Below are 15,326 nucleotides of genomic sequence, written 5' to 3'. Positions count from 1 at the left end.
ACTTCAGATTTGATTCACTTGCTTAAATATAGACATTTAATGTTACTTGTCACCTGGGTACCCTAGACCATACAAAACTGGAAGATGTGGTAGCACATCTGTGTCATACATATACTTCTGGAGCACAGGTTGGAGTCCCAGAAAGACAGGTACATTGGGTGGGAAGGTGGCTAAAGTCCTTCAACTGTCTGTACCTCAGTCTCTCATCCAAGAAACAAATCATCTCCATGGTTACCCTTCCTCCTCTCACAGCAGTGCTGAACAATGAAACTGATAAGAACTAGCAGCTTCTGAGAACCCAGTTATTAGCCCTATTCTCAGGGCTGGGGAGAACCAAGGATTTCGTTGATCCTTGTATGAGGTAAGGGCCAGATCAGAAACAAGAGAGCAGAAGTCCAGAGCTAAACATTTGGGCCCGTCCTGCAAACCCACGACAGAAGTAGCTGTCCTGTACCCAGCTGTCCCTTCTACTCTTCTCCTGGTCATCTAAGAAAGTACAGGAGCTTACTGTATCCTAAGCACTGGCAATCTGGATACCAGTTCTCCTGCTCAGAACTGGTGGTAGAAGAAAGCAAGTATTAACTAGCAAAATTGATGAACAGAATTGGACCTCCTCGTGGACCCCATTCTTGGACATTAGCAAGACAGAAAACAGTTTTGTGCTACTGGAGGGCAACAATTTTCACAGCACATCATGTGAAGCCAACAAATCTTCAGTAGTCCATGCATGGCCTGAAAAAGAAAAAAAAAGTATGCTTTTTTTTTAGCCCAGGAGAAAGCATAAACTACCATGAGATCTTCTTTGTTCTCTTACAATTAGCTAATACTTTCATTCTTACTTATCATATAAAAACATTCACTCCAAAATAACACTTTATGATGTCTACAGGCACCAGAGTTTTGCACTGTGATATGTGTACAGAGTTACTTCTAGTTCCACTTACTTAATATAGTACATTTTATTTGTACTTAAAAGTAATCTTGAGTGCATTTGAAGTCACTGCTGTTTATGTTACAGCAGAAATGTTCTTTAATGGACTGAAAAGAAAATCTTGATGACTGAGGAAGTGTTGTCTGAAGTTGAAGATACTGAAATAAAAATGTTTAATCGATTCCTTTTATGCATATATTTTATTACAAAATAAGAGTTTGAAACAATCGAGATAATCATGAGATACTCCTTTTCTGCTCATAAAACTAAAGCAGTTGACTAAAAATATTTTCTTAGCTTCTGTCATAGCCATGACCTTAACCTTTAAATTCTTTGTCATGATTTAGTCTAGTTTACATCATTATTACTGCTGGGGGCTCTTTCTAATTCACTTCTTCTCTGACATGCTACATGTTCTCCACTATGTCCAACAGTTCTAGAAAATGACATTTGGAGTTTAACACCAGTACTGTAGGACAGCTTTGATAATATCCCAGTAAGCTGCAACTGACTAAACAGCATTCTAAAATCCATTTGCTTCCATTAATCTCCGAAAGTAAACCATTAAAACTGATCCTCTTCCTTGATGGGCAATAAAGTAAATACAAACCTCTCAATGAGAAGTTAATGATCTGTCCCTAACAAGGCTTTAACTTTGAGGTACTAAAGCACCTACCCTCTCAGTGTAGAAACCAGATCCAGTACGTCACTACAGACTGTGAGATGGAAATTGTCCATTTGTTACCCTTTTTGCCATGCTATATTAAGCTTGTCACAATTGGCTATGGGTAGTACTCTCAACAGTTTTATTCCATTTAAGCTCCATGCAAGGATCTACAGTCAAATGAAGCCTTTTTTGGATTAGGAAATTATATGATTCCACATATTCAGTGAATCAGATATGCCTTCTGCATTATCTTTAATAGAATCAAAATAACAAGAAGAAAAATAACGTAAGAGCAAAAAATTAATTGAAAATTCACAGTAGTTATTTACAAATATGTCTGTCCTCACTTTAATCTTGGGTTCAGTCTCCAATCCTTTTCCAGCTGCAGCTGATTGCCAACTGACATGTCTTTTGAAGTCTGCCATAGAAAATGTTCCAGACCTTAAAAGTACAATAAACCACATATAATCTACCATTCCTAAAGTAACGTGTTCCTCATCTATAATTTTAACTCAAAAATAAAAAGATGTTACATCACCAGTTGTGACATAGCTCCTCTTGGCAGAGCTGTGGAAGTAGAAAAGGCAATTTTCCAGTCAAGAAGCTGAGCAAGAGCCCTTCTGCACTTAGTACATGATTTAGGACCACCAAAAATTCCACTGCTCAGGGTGAAATGGTCTTTCAGGGGGCTATTCTAACTTACGCTTTCCTGTTTCCATGCTCCATCCCTCCATGGTAATTCTGAACCCTTTCTGTGGAGATGGGCTGCATAGAGCTGCTGGTGATGCCTTTCCAGCACTTAGACTTTCCTCTAGAACAAAAGCATCATAAATGGATGTTTAGAGCAGGTTTCAAGCAAATACTAATTTTTTTTTCTTTTTCTTAAGTTCTCAAAACTTAGTTATAAACAATGTTGGAATTTCTACTACTGAGAGCATTGCAGTCTCAGAAATTGGAGGGTCTATGTCTGCCCTAGAAATTCCATGATCTGTGTTTCTATTTGTTTTTCCATTCTCTGCGATTATACAGAAAAGTACCTGATCAATAGATCAAATCAGTGTAGCAATAAACCATTACACTTCCCTCACTCCACTCAGTCAATGGTTTTAATGCTTCCCTTACAATTTTTCTGCTTCCGTTCTCCACTGAAACTTTGCACTTCTGTCCATCTTTTCAATATCATGGTAAGCTTTATGACTTGCTTAACAATCCATCATGGTTTTCATTCCACTTATGCATTAAACCTTGCCTCACCACATCACATCCTGTTCACAATTTATACTGAGTAATCAGGCCTTCTGCACTTCCTCCATGCTGGTTCATGGAGAACACAAGAGAAGAAAATGTTGTTTGGAGTGTCTAACACAGCTTGACCCATTCTGGCCTTCATTGTACACAATCCAGTTGCTACCCCTAAGTCACCAATGAGAAGTAGCTTGGCTAATACCACACATTTATCTATTTTATCTGACCTAAAATGTGAAGGCCACCTGTACACAGTTTATAGTCTGAAAAAAGTCACAAACACTGAGTACTGAAACCTTTCATGAGCTACTAGAAACTTCCATGTGTAAGAACAGACTTCTCTCAGTCACACCATCCCATAAACCATGGTGAATAAAACCAGACCTTTAGGATGCTTTACAGACAGTCTGAACGCCTACCGTAGGGTGGATTATCAAAACTAGAGATTCCACACCTACATGAGCAATGGCTTACCTTCAACTCAACCACAGGAAGAGGTTCCTAATAGCATACCTGTTTCCATCAGCTTTGGTTAAAGATGATGACAGTTCTTCAGATGTTAACTGCCAACTATCTACTGATAATCAAAGTTACTTTTCCTTTGCAATATTTTTTTCCACTATTTGGTATTTATTCGGTATTTATTCGGTGAAATCTGCACTACCTCTTAGTTCAATCCATCATCCAGTACCTGAAAACAGACAACTTTTAAGTCAACTTTAAGAAGAAAATAATTATTCAGCGTATTTTATTCATCCCACTAGTGCAACTTTTACCAAGAGCATACAGTGTATGTTCTGAGTTTGAGAATCTCATTCGAGTGCAGAAATAATTTCACCACAACAGCCCACATACCTACTACCCAAAGAACACAGCATTTAGTTAATATGTTTGAGAGCATTTGTTTTGTCAGCAAACCTGTGCTACTCTGAGAAGTAGCATATCAAAATAGTGCAGCAGGGAAGGATGCTGAAGGACTGAATTGCCTCACACCGAAAAGAAATAAATCCTTGCAGAATGAAATGATGCAGTGGTGCTCAGAAAAGCCCTTAAATCTGATACCGCAGATGTGAAATAGGACAACCTTTGTAGAAATGCCCTTTTCCAGAAACAGGCCCTTCTTTTTGCAATAATCTGGACAATAAAGTAAAGCTAGCAAGTTTCCTCTGCTACCAGAACAGGATGTTCTACCTTTATTGGAGTGGCTGTTCCATGGAAGAAGCCAGTTGTGTGAGAAACCTGCCTGGATGACAAATGCATCCAGGACAACGGGAGGGTGCTAGAGGCTTCTTCATCTCTCTTGAATTTTTGGTGGGGAAGTGTCTGGACAGGCTTCCAAATTTTCTCATTCCAAATCCAGAACCTTTCCAAATAATCAGGTTTTTCTTGCAATCCATCCACACCCACAAGAACTTTACACAGACATGTTCTTTGTAAAAGAGAGGGTCTTGAGGTGACCCGTTCTTGACACAGGCAACAGTTCTTCTGTTGAGAGATTGTACTTTGAGGAAAATAGCCTACACAAAATGCCTTATGTTGATACAGTGAATATTGACTTATTGTGAAACAAATATTCCACATATACATGGATGTGTGTTAACAGCATATTACACAAGGTTACACTTGGGGATTATTCTTCCTCCTACTCAGTATTTTACAGCAATTTCCTCAGAGATCAGCCACTTCATATTTTGGATTATGGAGTCTGCTGTAGATACAGCTATATTAGAGATAGGACAAAACCACACATTTTACACAAATTGAGAGCTATAGCCGAACTCTCCAAACATTTGAGATGTCAGCGTATGCGGGTGTTTCAAAAAGCTTTATTATTTCAAGTTCAGGGCCAGCTGCAGAGAATGGATTCACATCCAGACACATATATTAAAATGCATACACTTCTTGATAGAAAGAAGTTTCAGAACCTGGCAGGCTGAGAACAACACTCTTTTTGTGTGCTGCCTGACAATTCATTTACAGATCAACCCTATTGTTTTTTTGGTAATTTAAATATGATTACTGGCAAAGGAGGAAGAGGTGGGGGAGTTCCAGAGCAAGGGACATAATGAAAAAGAAGAAAGAATTTCTGGTTGTACAATATATCCCTGACACATCATTACACACAAACTCAAAATTTAGCTTTTAAAAAAGAAAGGGGGGAAAGAAAAATAACAAAACAAAACAATAAAAGAAACAGCAGCTGTTTCTACGTGATGTCAGAGAACAGGTGTGATACAAATCTCCATACCAGCGCAATCATATTGATCGCCCAATGATGCACGCATGAAGCACATGTGCAAACATTATTGACCCATCCGGCATCTCATTTCCAGGAATATGGCCTGAAAATGCCTCTCTAATAGTTGAAAACATTTTCAGGATAAACACCATATTGGCCAATTTTGGAAGAGAAAGAAAGAAAGAAAGAAAGAAAGAAAGAAAGAAAGAAAGAAAGAAAGAAAGAAAGAAAGAAAGAAAGAAAGAAAGAAAGAAAGAAAGAAAGAAAGAAAGAAAGAAAGAAAGAAAGAAAGAAAGAAAGAAAGAAAGAAAGAAAGAAGGAAAGAAAGAAAGAAGGAAAGAAGGAAAGAAGGAAAGAAAGGAAGAGAGGGAGGGAGGGAGGGAGGGAGGGAGGGAGGGAGGGAGGAAGGGAGGAAGGGAGGAAGGGAGGAAGGGAGGAAGGAAGGAAGGAAGGAAGACAAGGAGAGGGAGGGAAGGAGGGAAGGAGGAAGAGAGGGTGGGAGGTAGGAAGGAAGGGAGCAAGGAAGGAAGGAAGGAGGGAGGAAGGGAGGGAGGGAGGAAGGAAAAGAAGGAAAAGAAGGAAGGAAGGAAGGAAGGAAGGAAGGAAGGAAGGAAGGAAGGAAGGAAGGAAGGAAGGAAGGAAGGAAGGAAGGAAGGAAGGGAGGGAGGGAGGGAGGGAGGGAGGAAGGGAGGGAGGGAGGGAGGGAGGGAGGGAGGGAGGGAGGGAGGGAGGGAGGGAGGGAGGGAGGGAGGGAGGGAGGGAGGAAGGGAGGAAGGGAGGAAGGGAGGAAGGGAGGAAGGGAGGAAGGAAGGAAGGAAGGAAGGAAGGAAGGAAGGAGGGAGGGAGGGAGGGAGGGAGAGAGAGAGGGAGAGAGAGAGAGAGGGAAAGAAAAAAAAAGAAAGAAAACAACAACAACAAAACAACAACAAAACATAAACTTGAAGAGAGGGGGAAAAAAAAAAAAAAAAAAAAGGGAAAAAAAAAAAAAAGAGAGAAGAAAGGTGAGCCTGTGTCCTGTCCTGGCGGCTCCGTGCTCGGGGCGGGCAGCGGGCGCGGATCGCGGCGCAGTGCCGCCCGCGCGGTGCCCAGCGCCGGGCCGGGCCGCTCGAGGCGCTGCGCTGCTGCCGTCGGGCGCTGAGCGGTGCTCTCTCCGTCCGCTCCGGGAGGAGAGGCGGCTTCGGAAGTCTCCCTCGCGGCTCCGGGGTGCTGCTGCGTTAATTGTTAATGCCATCTGCCATTAGAGGGCACTGCGCAACCCTGCTTTCAGCGCTCCGTGTGTGGAGGGAGAGGCAGGAACAGCGAGAGAGCGGCACCAATTCGGTAGAAAGATTTAAAAGGATGCGGAGCTCCCGAAGGGCTGGAAATGCCCGGGCTCCAGGCGGGACGGTGGTCGTAATGATAACAAATAACAACAACAATCGAAAAAGGAAAAAAAAAGAAAAAAAAAAGAAAAAAAAAAAGAAAAAAAGAAAGAAAGAAAGAAAGAAATGCGACGAGGTCAATCATTTACCAGTCTGCCGCTTAATGCGTGTGACTGCAGGTGGCACCGGGGATATTGTGATTCATGCCCACTTTCAAAGCGGGACCCGGGCCCAGGCTGAGGCACCCAAACAACTGTCTTCTAATATTAGCACGGCTGTATTTCTGGATCTATTATAGTCTGTCCAGACAGATCCCATTGTAATGGGATCTTTTATTAAAAGATTAGCACTATCTCCTGCAGTTGGTGGAAAAAAATCTGTTATCGCTGAGTTATTTGCAGTTGTGGGGAGGGGGCGGGCGGCGGGGGCGGCGCGGAGGAGGGCTCGGGGAGGGCCGGGGGAGGCGCGGGCGGCCGCGCGCACCGGGCCCTGACCCGGCACTGTCCGGGCATTCCTGTCTGCATACTTCGCAGTCTGTTGTGCTTTGGTGGCTCAGAAAAGCGAAAGAATCGAAATTAAAAAGGCAGCTTTTGAATAAACAATACCATTTTCCGTTAAGTAATCGTTTTGTATAAAAGGAAATATCGCCTACTCAGTTTCATTCAGCGGTGCCAAAAATGTTATAAATGAGCGACCGCCAACTTTTCTAAGAGGAGAATAATGCCAGACTGTGCTTAATAAACTAGTGCCCTAGAAGTTCATTATCGATGTTGCAATCTTTTCTGATTCTGAAAGGAGACCGCCTACGTCGCCCCCGTTCCCGTCTCGTCCTCCCGGGCTCCCAGTGAAAAAGGCCGTCACTTGGGCAGAGCCCTACGTACTAAACTTTAAAAAGGAACTTTTTAGTTCCTTTTATTTATTTATTTATTTATTCCGGTGTGCGGCTGATCGCTCTCCCTCTCGGGTTTCTGGGGGCCGAGCCCCACCGCGCCACCGTCAGCCACCTCCCGCCCGCGGCGGCCCTGCTCAGCTCCGCTCCGCTTCGCGCGGCGATGGCAGCCGCGGAGCCGCCGCGGGGCGAACCCCGCTCAGGAGCTGCTCCCGAGCCGCGTCGCTCACGGCGCCCCGCGGCGCCCCCCGCGCTGGGACCGCGCTCTGCGCCCGCGGAGGCTGCGCGATCCCCGGCCGTGCCGTGCCGTGCCGCCGCCGCGCGGGGCTGCGCGGGTGCGCGCTCGGAGGAGCGCGCCCGCGTGTGTGCGTGCACCTCCAGCAGATAATTGGAGAGGGTTTCCAGAAGGTGGAAAATGTCACCTGATTCACACTGAACTTTTTAAATCTCCCCACCCCCGAGCAGACACACACACACATTAGGAGACCGCCCACCGCAGACAGCTAAGACCCCCGTATAGATTTAAAGAGAGACTGCATTCAGAGCCTGACGTTCATTCAATAGAGCGATCATAAGCAGGCTGGCTGGTGCTCGCTCCGTCTCCCTACTCCCCTTCACGCTGTTCCTGTGTCTCTCTCACTCCCTGCTACGTTGAGGATGTTAAATCAGAGGATCCACCCGGGCATGCTCGTACTCCTGATGTTTCTCTACCACTTCATGGAGGATCACACAGCGCAGGGTAAGACCACAGCGCTTATTCGGAAGTGTGTTTTATTATTAGTGTTGTTACTATTACTCTTATTTTCCGTCTTTCGTGCGCTGCTTACTTCGCTGCGGTGTTACACGCCTCTCTCCAAGGTCCAACCGTACAGAAGTTAGCAGCGGGCGCGGGACTGCTCGGGACGGGGCACAGAGATGTCACGTAGTTTCTCTTCGGACCGGACCTTCCCTGCTCCGCATGGGCACGGAGGGCACTGGAAGATGTTTCTTGGCACTCCTCATGACTATGCGGCGTGAATGAGGAGCAGCATCGCGGGGAACTTTTCCTGTGCTCATGTCCCGAACGAGTGCTCAAAGTTTCTCGGTAATTTAGCTCAGATTTTTATCTCGCCTTCTGACAGAAGAGAAGGTGATGTGGAGCCCTGGGCGCACAGCTGACACTTTCAGAAAGCGGTGGTGGTCACTTTTCCGGACATTCCCTCAATATTGGGATTTCCTTCCCTCCCCCCACCCCCTTTGTGTGTGTGTGTGTGTGTGAATAAGTGCTGTAAATTCTCCTGCTATGAGGAGTGTGCCTAAATAAGTTTGCTTACTTTTATTATTCTTTCCCATGCGAACAAAACAATCCTGAACCTGATAGTGACAACTCTTAAGAGCCCTCTTTCGACACTAGGAAACACTGATTTTCAGTTTGGGTGTTTTTGTTTTTTTCCACCTGATCTTGAGTGTGTTTCAACCTGCATGGTCTAACTGCTGCTGGGTTTTCATTTTTTTCCCATTTCTTCACCCCCTCCCGACCTAGAGCAGAAGTTAATGTAGGCAACTGTAAGACGCAAAACTTTTTTTTTTTTCTTTAAGGGCGTTGTTTGTTCCATGTTTTGTAGCCGGGGAAAAGTGGGGGGGTGGGGGCTCGGGGGGTGGTGTTCCCCGCGCCCAGCGGCGCCCCGGCGGGCCAAGCCCGGCCCTGGTGCGGTGCGCTCTGTCGGAGGAAGAAGCAGGATAGAGCCCTCGCTGGATGGGCACTGGAATCAATTGGTATCGAGTCGCTGGAGGAGTCGCATTGGTTATTCACAAGAGGCTTATCCCAACCCAAACTCTCCAGCTAAAATAGGGGGGGGTTGCTTGGACTCATGTTCCTGGCTTGACTCCACGAATAACAGGGATACCAGTGAAAAAAAAAAAAAAAGAAAAAAAAAGAAAAAAAAAAACCACTCTATCCGGTTTGAGGACAGTGTGCTTTTCTCTGAAACGCTCGCGGGAGAAACAGCACCTCCAACTTTTCCAGCGTGATCGATTCTGAAAAACTCCGCAGGGAGCTCTCCCTCGGGGTGCCCTCCCGTTTCGTGTACTTTCCTCACTTTATTTTTCTTTTTTCTGATCTTTGTTGTCGGAGGTCTGCTGAATTATTTTAGCCAAGGGAAGACGTTTGTTAATAGAAGCAGCGAAATGTGGAGATTTCGAAAGAGTTCGCTCACAGCGAATGTTCCCAGTCGGTGCGGATTGCAAAACGTGCTGGGGCTGGGGTGCGTGCGGCACTAACACAATGCTGCCGGGCGGCCGCGTCGGAGAGGGCAGGGGGAGGAGGGAGGAACTACAAGCGCGACTTTCTTTTTATTCCCTTTTAAATGCACATCCTTTTCAAGCCTCTGTCACGTGCCGGCAGTGCTCCTTCTGCTCTACATATGGAGTAAATACCTCGGAAGACTGCCTCGTGCTGTTCTGATCCCGTCTTTTTTCTTTCTGATTTATATATTATTTATTGTTATCTCACCCAAGCGGGCCGGGCCAGCTGCGGGTTGTGGAACGGGACAAATAAAGCCAGCAGTCCAGCAAAAGCTAGTGCGAGGCGCGCGCGGTGCCCGTTCCGCTGCTGGTCCCGGCACTGACCCGGCCCGGTGCGCCCCTGTCCCCCGCAGCTGGGAACTGCTGGCTCCGGCAGGCGCGGAACGGCCGCTGCCAGGTCCTCTACAAGACCGACCTCAGCAAAGAGGAGTGCTGCAAGAGCGGTCGCCTGACGACCTCGTGGACGGAGGAAGACGTCAACGACAACACGCTCTTTAAGTGGATGATTTTTAATGGGGGAGCCCCTAACTGCATCCCGTGCAAAGGTGAGAGGGCCGGGAGCAGCGAGTGGCTCGGGATTGGGGTGGGAGATGAGGGCCTGGAGACGGCAGCACTGTCCTCATGCTGCCCACCCCCCGAGGCTTGAGGGCTGTTCCAAAGCAGCCCCAGGGATAGGGGACTGCTGCTTCTCATGCGTGCAGGTCAGTGGGAGATGGGGAGGGGTCTCTTTGTGCATGGCCCTCCTGGCTCCAGGATTTCTTTCCAGGTCAGTTTCCTGCATGGTAGCAGTGGGAGGAGGGGGGGGGGGGGGGCGGTCCGAATCGGGTGAGGGGGGGAGGCTGTCTTTTTATGCCTGGGGGTCACGGTGTCTTTTTTTCTTTGGGCACTTTTGACATCAAGTCTCTTCTGCATACTTGGTGCTAAAGTGGTGCCTCTTTCCTTCTATCAGAAACATGTGAGAACGTGGACTGTGGACCTGGGAAGAAATGTAAAATGAACAAGAAGAACAAACCTCGGTGTGTTTGTGCTCCGGATTGCTCTAATATCACTTGGAAGGGCCCTGTGTGTGGCTTAGATGGGAAAACCTACAGGAACGAGTGTGCCCTTCTCAAAGCCAGATGTAAAGAACAGCCCGAACTTGAAGTCCAATATCAGGGCAAGTGCAAAAGTAGGTTTGCAAATCTCATCCAGTCTCCATCAAATGGCATAGGGTGTGTGTCTGAGTGTAGAGAGGAGGAGCTGACATACTTCTCCACAGTAACCAGAGTGATGTTCCAACCACGCTCACAGACAGGACGTGGGTGGATTGATTGAGAGTTATCCATAGTTTAGCAGAACTTGTGTCCCTCATGCTACTCTGAGATGGAAAGGTCTCCAGCAGCCCTTAAATGAGGACCGCTGCTGAAGGCTTTTGTCTGATTGTTTGTGTCATTCTGTCACCCATTCACTCCTCCCTGGAGTGCTCAAATCTTCTACTAATCATTTTTTGTTTCCATCTTTATTTCAGAGACCTGTAGGGATGTTTTATGCCCAGGCAGCTCCACGTGTGTGGTGGATCAAACTAATAACGCCTATTGTGTGACATGCAATCGAATTTGCCCTGAGCCTACTTCCCCTGAGCAGTATCTCTGTGGGAATGATGGCATAACTTATGCCAGTGCCTGCCACCTGAGAAAAGCGACCTGCCTGCTGGGCAGATCCATTGGATTAGCCTACGAGGGAAAATGCATCAGTAGGTATCTTGGTTGGAGGGATAAGTGTATGGGGAGCTTGCAGACTCATCTGTTTCGTCATGTTGTGTGGAAGTGGATGGATGGATGGATGGATGGATGGATGGATGGATGGATGGATGGATGAGTGGAAGGGGGAGAGTGGAAGGAAAGGAGAGAGAGACAGAGTAAGTTTGTGTTTTGGAGCAGGTAAGAATCCCAGCAGCCTCGTTTTTTTTTCCCCTCCAGGAGAAAGCAAAGCCAGAATGAGCTTTGCTCTGGGGAAAAAGAAAAAAAAAAGAAAAAAGAAAAAGAAAAAAAAACCTGCAAAAGGGAGTAGAGGGCTTGATCCTGCTTCTCTTGCTGTCGGCGTGGGTGCTGACATTAGCATCTAAGAGAGAAGTACCCACCATTAGGTAGATGATGACATGGTTACGGCATAACAAGGTCATGATGTTCAGTGGATCTGGATTCCTGGAAATAATTGTCTTCAAGTGGTCTTAACAAAGCTTGCATTAATGTAATTGGAAACATCTGATTACTTTTCCTCTTCAAAAATATTAGAGTTTGGGGACAGTTAATGGGTAATACAGGAAAATAACCTCTGTGCATCCTGACATTTTGCACTGTGATTTTGAGAAAGAAGAGATAGTGAAGTATGTTGAAAGGAAGCAACATTAGGGCAACTTCTGCCCCTCCAAATTGCTGGTGAGATGCTGGGGAATCTCAGGTTGCTTTTGGTTGGCACAGTCTGAGGTGAATTCCCTTTCCAGTCTTGTAGACAGCAGCTTTGTGTGGGTTACTTTAAAAATAATTGATCTGGAAATGCTGAATGCGTTGACAATTCTCCACTTATCACTAATTTGGTGAGCTGAATTTCCGCTGACAGCAAATGGAACAGGAAGGCCATGTGAAATAGGCAAACATAATTCCGTACTGCTAGGACCAAGCTCCACTGGCACAGCTGTCCTTCAGCCCTGGCTGAATGTGTCCATGGATCTGCTTGATTAAGACGGGCAAGAATTAACCCAGCTACTGCATTTTAGCTTTGTTTATTCCTAGTTCACTGAGGGAAAAGGAGTTTGGGGCTGGTAGGAATTGCTTTTCTTTGTTTTCTTTGTCTGTTCACTTACCTCTAGTATTCTGTGTGTATTTTTAGAAGCGAAGTCCTGTGAAGATATTCAGTGCAGTGCTGGGAAGAAATGCTTGTGGGATTTTAAGGTTGGCAGAGGTCGATGTGCCCTCTGTGATGAGCTCTGCCCTGAAAGCAAGTCAGACGAGGCAGTCTGTGCCAGTGATAACACGACTTATCCGAGCGAGTGTGCCATGAAAGAGGCAGCCTGCTCCATGGGCGTGCTTCTAGAAGTAAAGCACTCTGGATCTTGCAACTGTAAGTGAGATTTTTATCTCTGCAGACACCTAAGGCTTCTGAAGGCAATCCCTATTTAATAAAGACTTACATCGTTAAACCCAAGAAAGCTCGATTTAGAGATTCAAGATAAGGCACATGTGCCATGTGAGTACGGGTGTATCGTGCGCACACTTTGGTTACTGATAAAAAACAGTAGATCTCCAACAACCAGTGTGCTTTCAAGTTGGGGTGTTGGGTCTTTACTGAGGATAAGTCATTTTATCAGAAAGGGGTTGCCCTAGGAGCATAATTCTAGAGATTTTTTCCTAATTTGTCTGCTCTCATGTGCTTCGCTGATTGCTTTATTAACACTCGGTAAACTCTTAACTGTCCAAAAGAATGAGCCTGGTGGTAGCACATGGGCACCTGGTTTAGCACAGTTGCATCTACTAACTCTGAATGAAGGACAAAAAGTAGTTAAACCTAGAACACAAGAGCGCTTTTTATTTGATTTCAGGAATCTGCCAATAAAACCTGAGCCATTGATTCTTCAGAACTTTCTGCAGTTATGACTTCATAGATTATGTATAAAAACCCTTATTGCATAACAGCAGATGCCAAAGAGCATCTCACTACAAGTCGCATAAAATGCAACGCTGTATTATGGCTGTTCAGAGGGCTTTGAAAACATGCACTGAGCTGCTTCTGCGCTGTTGTTGTCCTTATTTAAACAACAGCTCCCCTGTATTCCCCCATCTAGCCATTAATGAAGACCCAGAGGAAGAAGAGGAAGATGAAGACCAGGACTACAGCTTTCCTATATCTTCCATTCTAGAGTGGTAAAACTTCCATCACTATTGGGACAGCCATTGGGCACAAAATCAATGTCCATACTGTAAATAAGTGTATGCTTATTTATTTTGGGGAGAAAAAAAAAAAAGTATACATATAGTTGAGTCTCGTAGACATTTATTTATACTGTGTCATGTTTTATAATTTATACATAAAATGTCTGGTTGACTGTACACCTTGTTTTTTGAAGAAGTTTATTCGTTACGGGAAGAGCAGTGTTATTTATTGTGAGGTCTCTTGCTTGTAAAGTAAAGCTTTTCTTTTTTCTTGTGAACTATGAAAGTCCATTCCTTAAAACTTACCTAAAAAGATGGTTTCATCTTTTTGTTTTATTGGGGTTATCTTTTTTCCACTTTAAAAAACTTGCATGTTGGTTTCTGTTATGTTTATTTATTGGATTTTCTTCTTGCCGGTTCTGTACATAAAAGATCCCTCGGGTTTTTGTTTACAAGGAATCTTGACTGACCAAAAGGCGTTGTAACTGACTTAAATATACTTCTAGGGTGCAGCGAGGCGATCTTTAAGGAAACTTCTCCCACTTTACTTTTCTCTGCTTCTGATCACATCATGTCCTGATGTGATCTCAATGTGCTCAGCATATATACTGTACCATAAGAATTCCAGACCCAAAGAAATGGGATTATGAAGGTTGTTAATAGCTACAGGGCTCACTGTAATAAGAATAAGGGTTTTATTTTATTTTTATTCTCTTTTGTAAAATGCGTGTTTATCAGGTGTTTCCTTTAAGATGGTCTTGCAGTACAACCTTCAAAGTTTTGTTTTCCCAATCAGCGTGTCACTAAAAGTTATATCAAAGCTTTATCAGTTCAAGTTTCTTGCTTTTCATAATACTTTTTTTTTTCTGATGCAATTTTATATTTTCAAACATGGCGAGTTAAATATAAATTCATTTAAATATATAGTTTTGTACTTTTCTACCATGTAAATGTGCAATGTATATAAAAGTTATAATGTGTATTTGTAAATAAATGATGAGTGAAAAAATAAAAAATGGAATTTTCCCTAGATGCAGTCTTCAGCTTTATCTTCTAAAGGGTTCTGGTGCAAAGAGGATCTACCAATAGTAGGGGAATGGAAGCTGGTGCCTAATGTAGCATTGACTAAGGCAATCTAAGTAAGCTTTCCAGTTACTTAGATTCATGAAACCCCATTTTTCAGACAGAAGCAACATCTCCTGTCTGTTGATACTGCTTCATTTTTAATCCAAGTACTCTGATGGAGAGGAGGAGGTTCAGCATTTTTGTTTCCCTCCCCATCCTGAGAATAAAATATCTGTTGCTTCTTGGACATCTTTAATTTGTGCATCTCTAGGAGGTTTTGAACAGACGCTTGAAATTTTCCTAAGATTCAGATCCATGTTAAGGGGCTTAAAGTTGTATAATCATTTTAGATGACTAGGCAAATGATGGCCTAGTTGCCCAAATTCAAGATCTGTAACAACTACTACAGACAAAAAAAAAAAAAAAAAAAAAAAGGGTACATCAAAGAGCACATTATCTATTGGAAATTTATCACTCTTGAGAGGAAGGTCAATTCAGAAATTATGTTTAGTGAACCAGTATTCAGATTGGAGGAACTGTTAAAAGTGGATATGGCTGCAGTGAACTCAGAGGAAAGGTAGCCATAAGCACAGCAGGGATCAAAATCTTTTTGTATGTTCCCAAAGTTAGAGTTTTCTCTCAAACAAGGCTCCACTTATCAAAATTTCTCTTATCATGCTGCACAGAACTTAAGAAGGTACTTAAGCACCATAGTAAGTAGTGTTTAAGCACTTTGCT

At 44.3% G+C, this 15,326-nt stretch overlaps 1 protein-coding gene across 2 annotated transcripts; it reads left to right on the top strand.

Annotated features, from left to right (window-relative positions):
* The first annotated feature begins 7,811 nt into the window (after positions 1 to 7,811).
* FST (follistatin) lies at positions 7,812 to 14,553 on the top strand. Of its 2 annotated transcripts, none has more exons than XM_090131792.1 (6): positions 7,812 to 8,071; positions 9,969 to 10,160; positions 10,565 to 10,783; positions 11,123 to 11,347; positions 12,484 to 12,714; positions 13,193 to 13,428. In XM_090131792.1, coding segments are annotated over exons 1-6 (951 nt in total). In that variant the 5' UTR covers positions 7,812 to 7,989; the 3' UTR covers positions 13,195 to 13,428. The 2 variants fall into 2 exon arrangements, with proteins under 2 accessions (XP_089987918.1, XP_031465311.1); XM_031609451.2 differs by lacking the exon at positions 13,193 to 13,428 and adding an exon at positions 13,436 to 14,553 and having other exon boundaries at positions 7,813 to 8,071.
* Positions 14,554 to 15,326: the final 773 nt, after the last annotated feature.

Source organism: Phasianus colchicus, chromosome Z (assembly GCF_987193195.1).
Source record: "Phasianus colchicus chromosome Z, bPhaCol1.hap1.1, whole genome shotgun sequence".
NCBI lineage: Eukaryota > Metazoa > Chordata > Aves > Galliformes > Phasianidae > Phasianus > Phasianus colchicus.
The sequence above is the reverse complement of the archived record's forward strand: the minus strand, read 5'-3'. Positions and strand labels throughout refer to the sequence as shown.

Excerpts from the sequence above, each read along its gene's own strand:
- FST (XM_031609451.2), top strand. The coding sequence starts at position 7,990 with ATGTTAAATCAGAGGATCCACCCGGGCATGCTCGTACTCCTGATGTTT. Across the intron at positions 8,072-9,968 it reads GGAGGATCACACAGCGCAGG|CTGGGAACTGCTGGCTCCGG; the intron begins GTAAGACCACAG and ends TGTCCCCCGCAG. Across the intron at positions 12,715-13,435 it reads GCACTCTGGATCTTGCAACT|CCATTAATGAAGACCCAGAG; the intron begins GTAAGTGAGATT and ends TCCCCCATCTAG.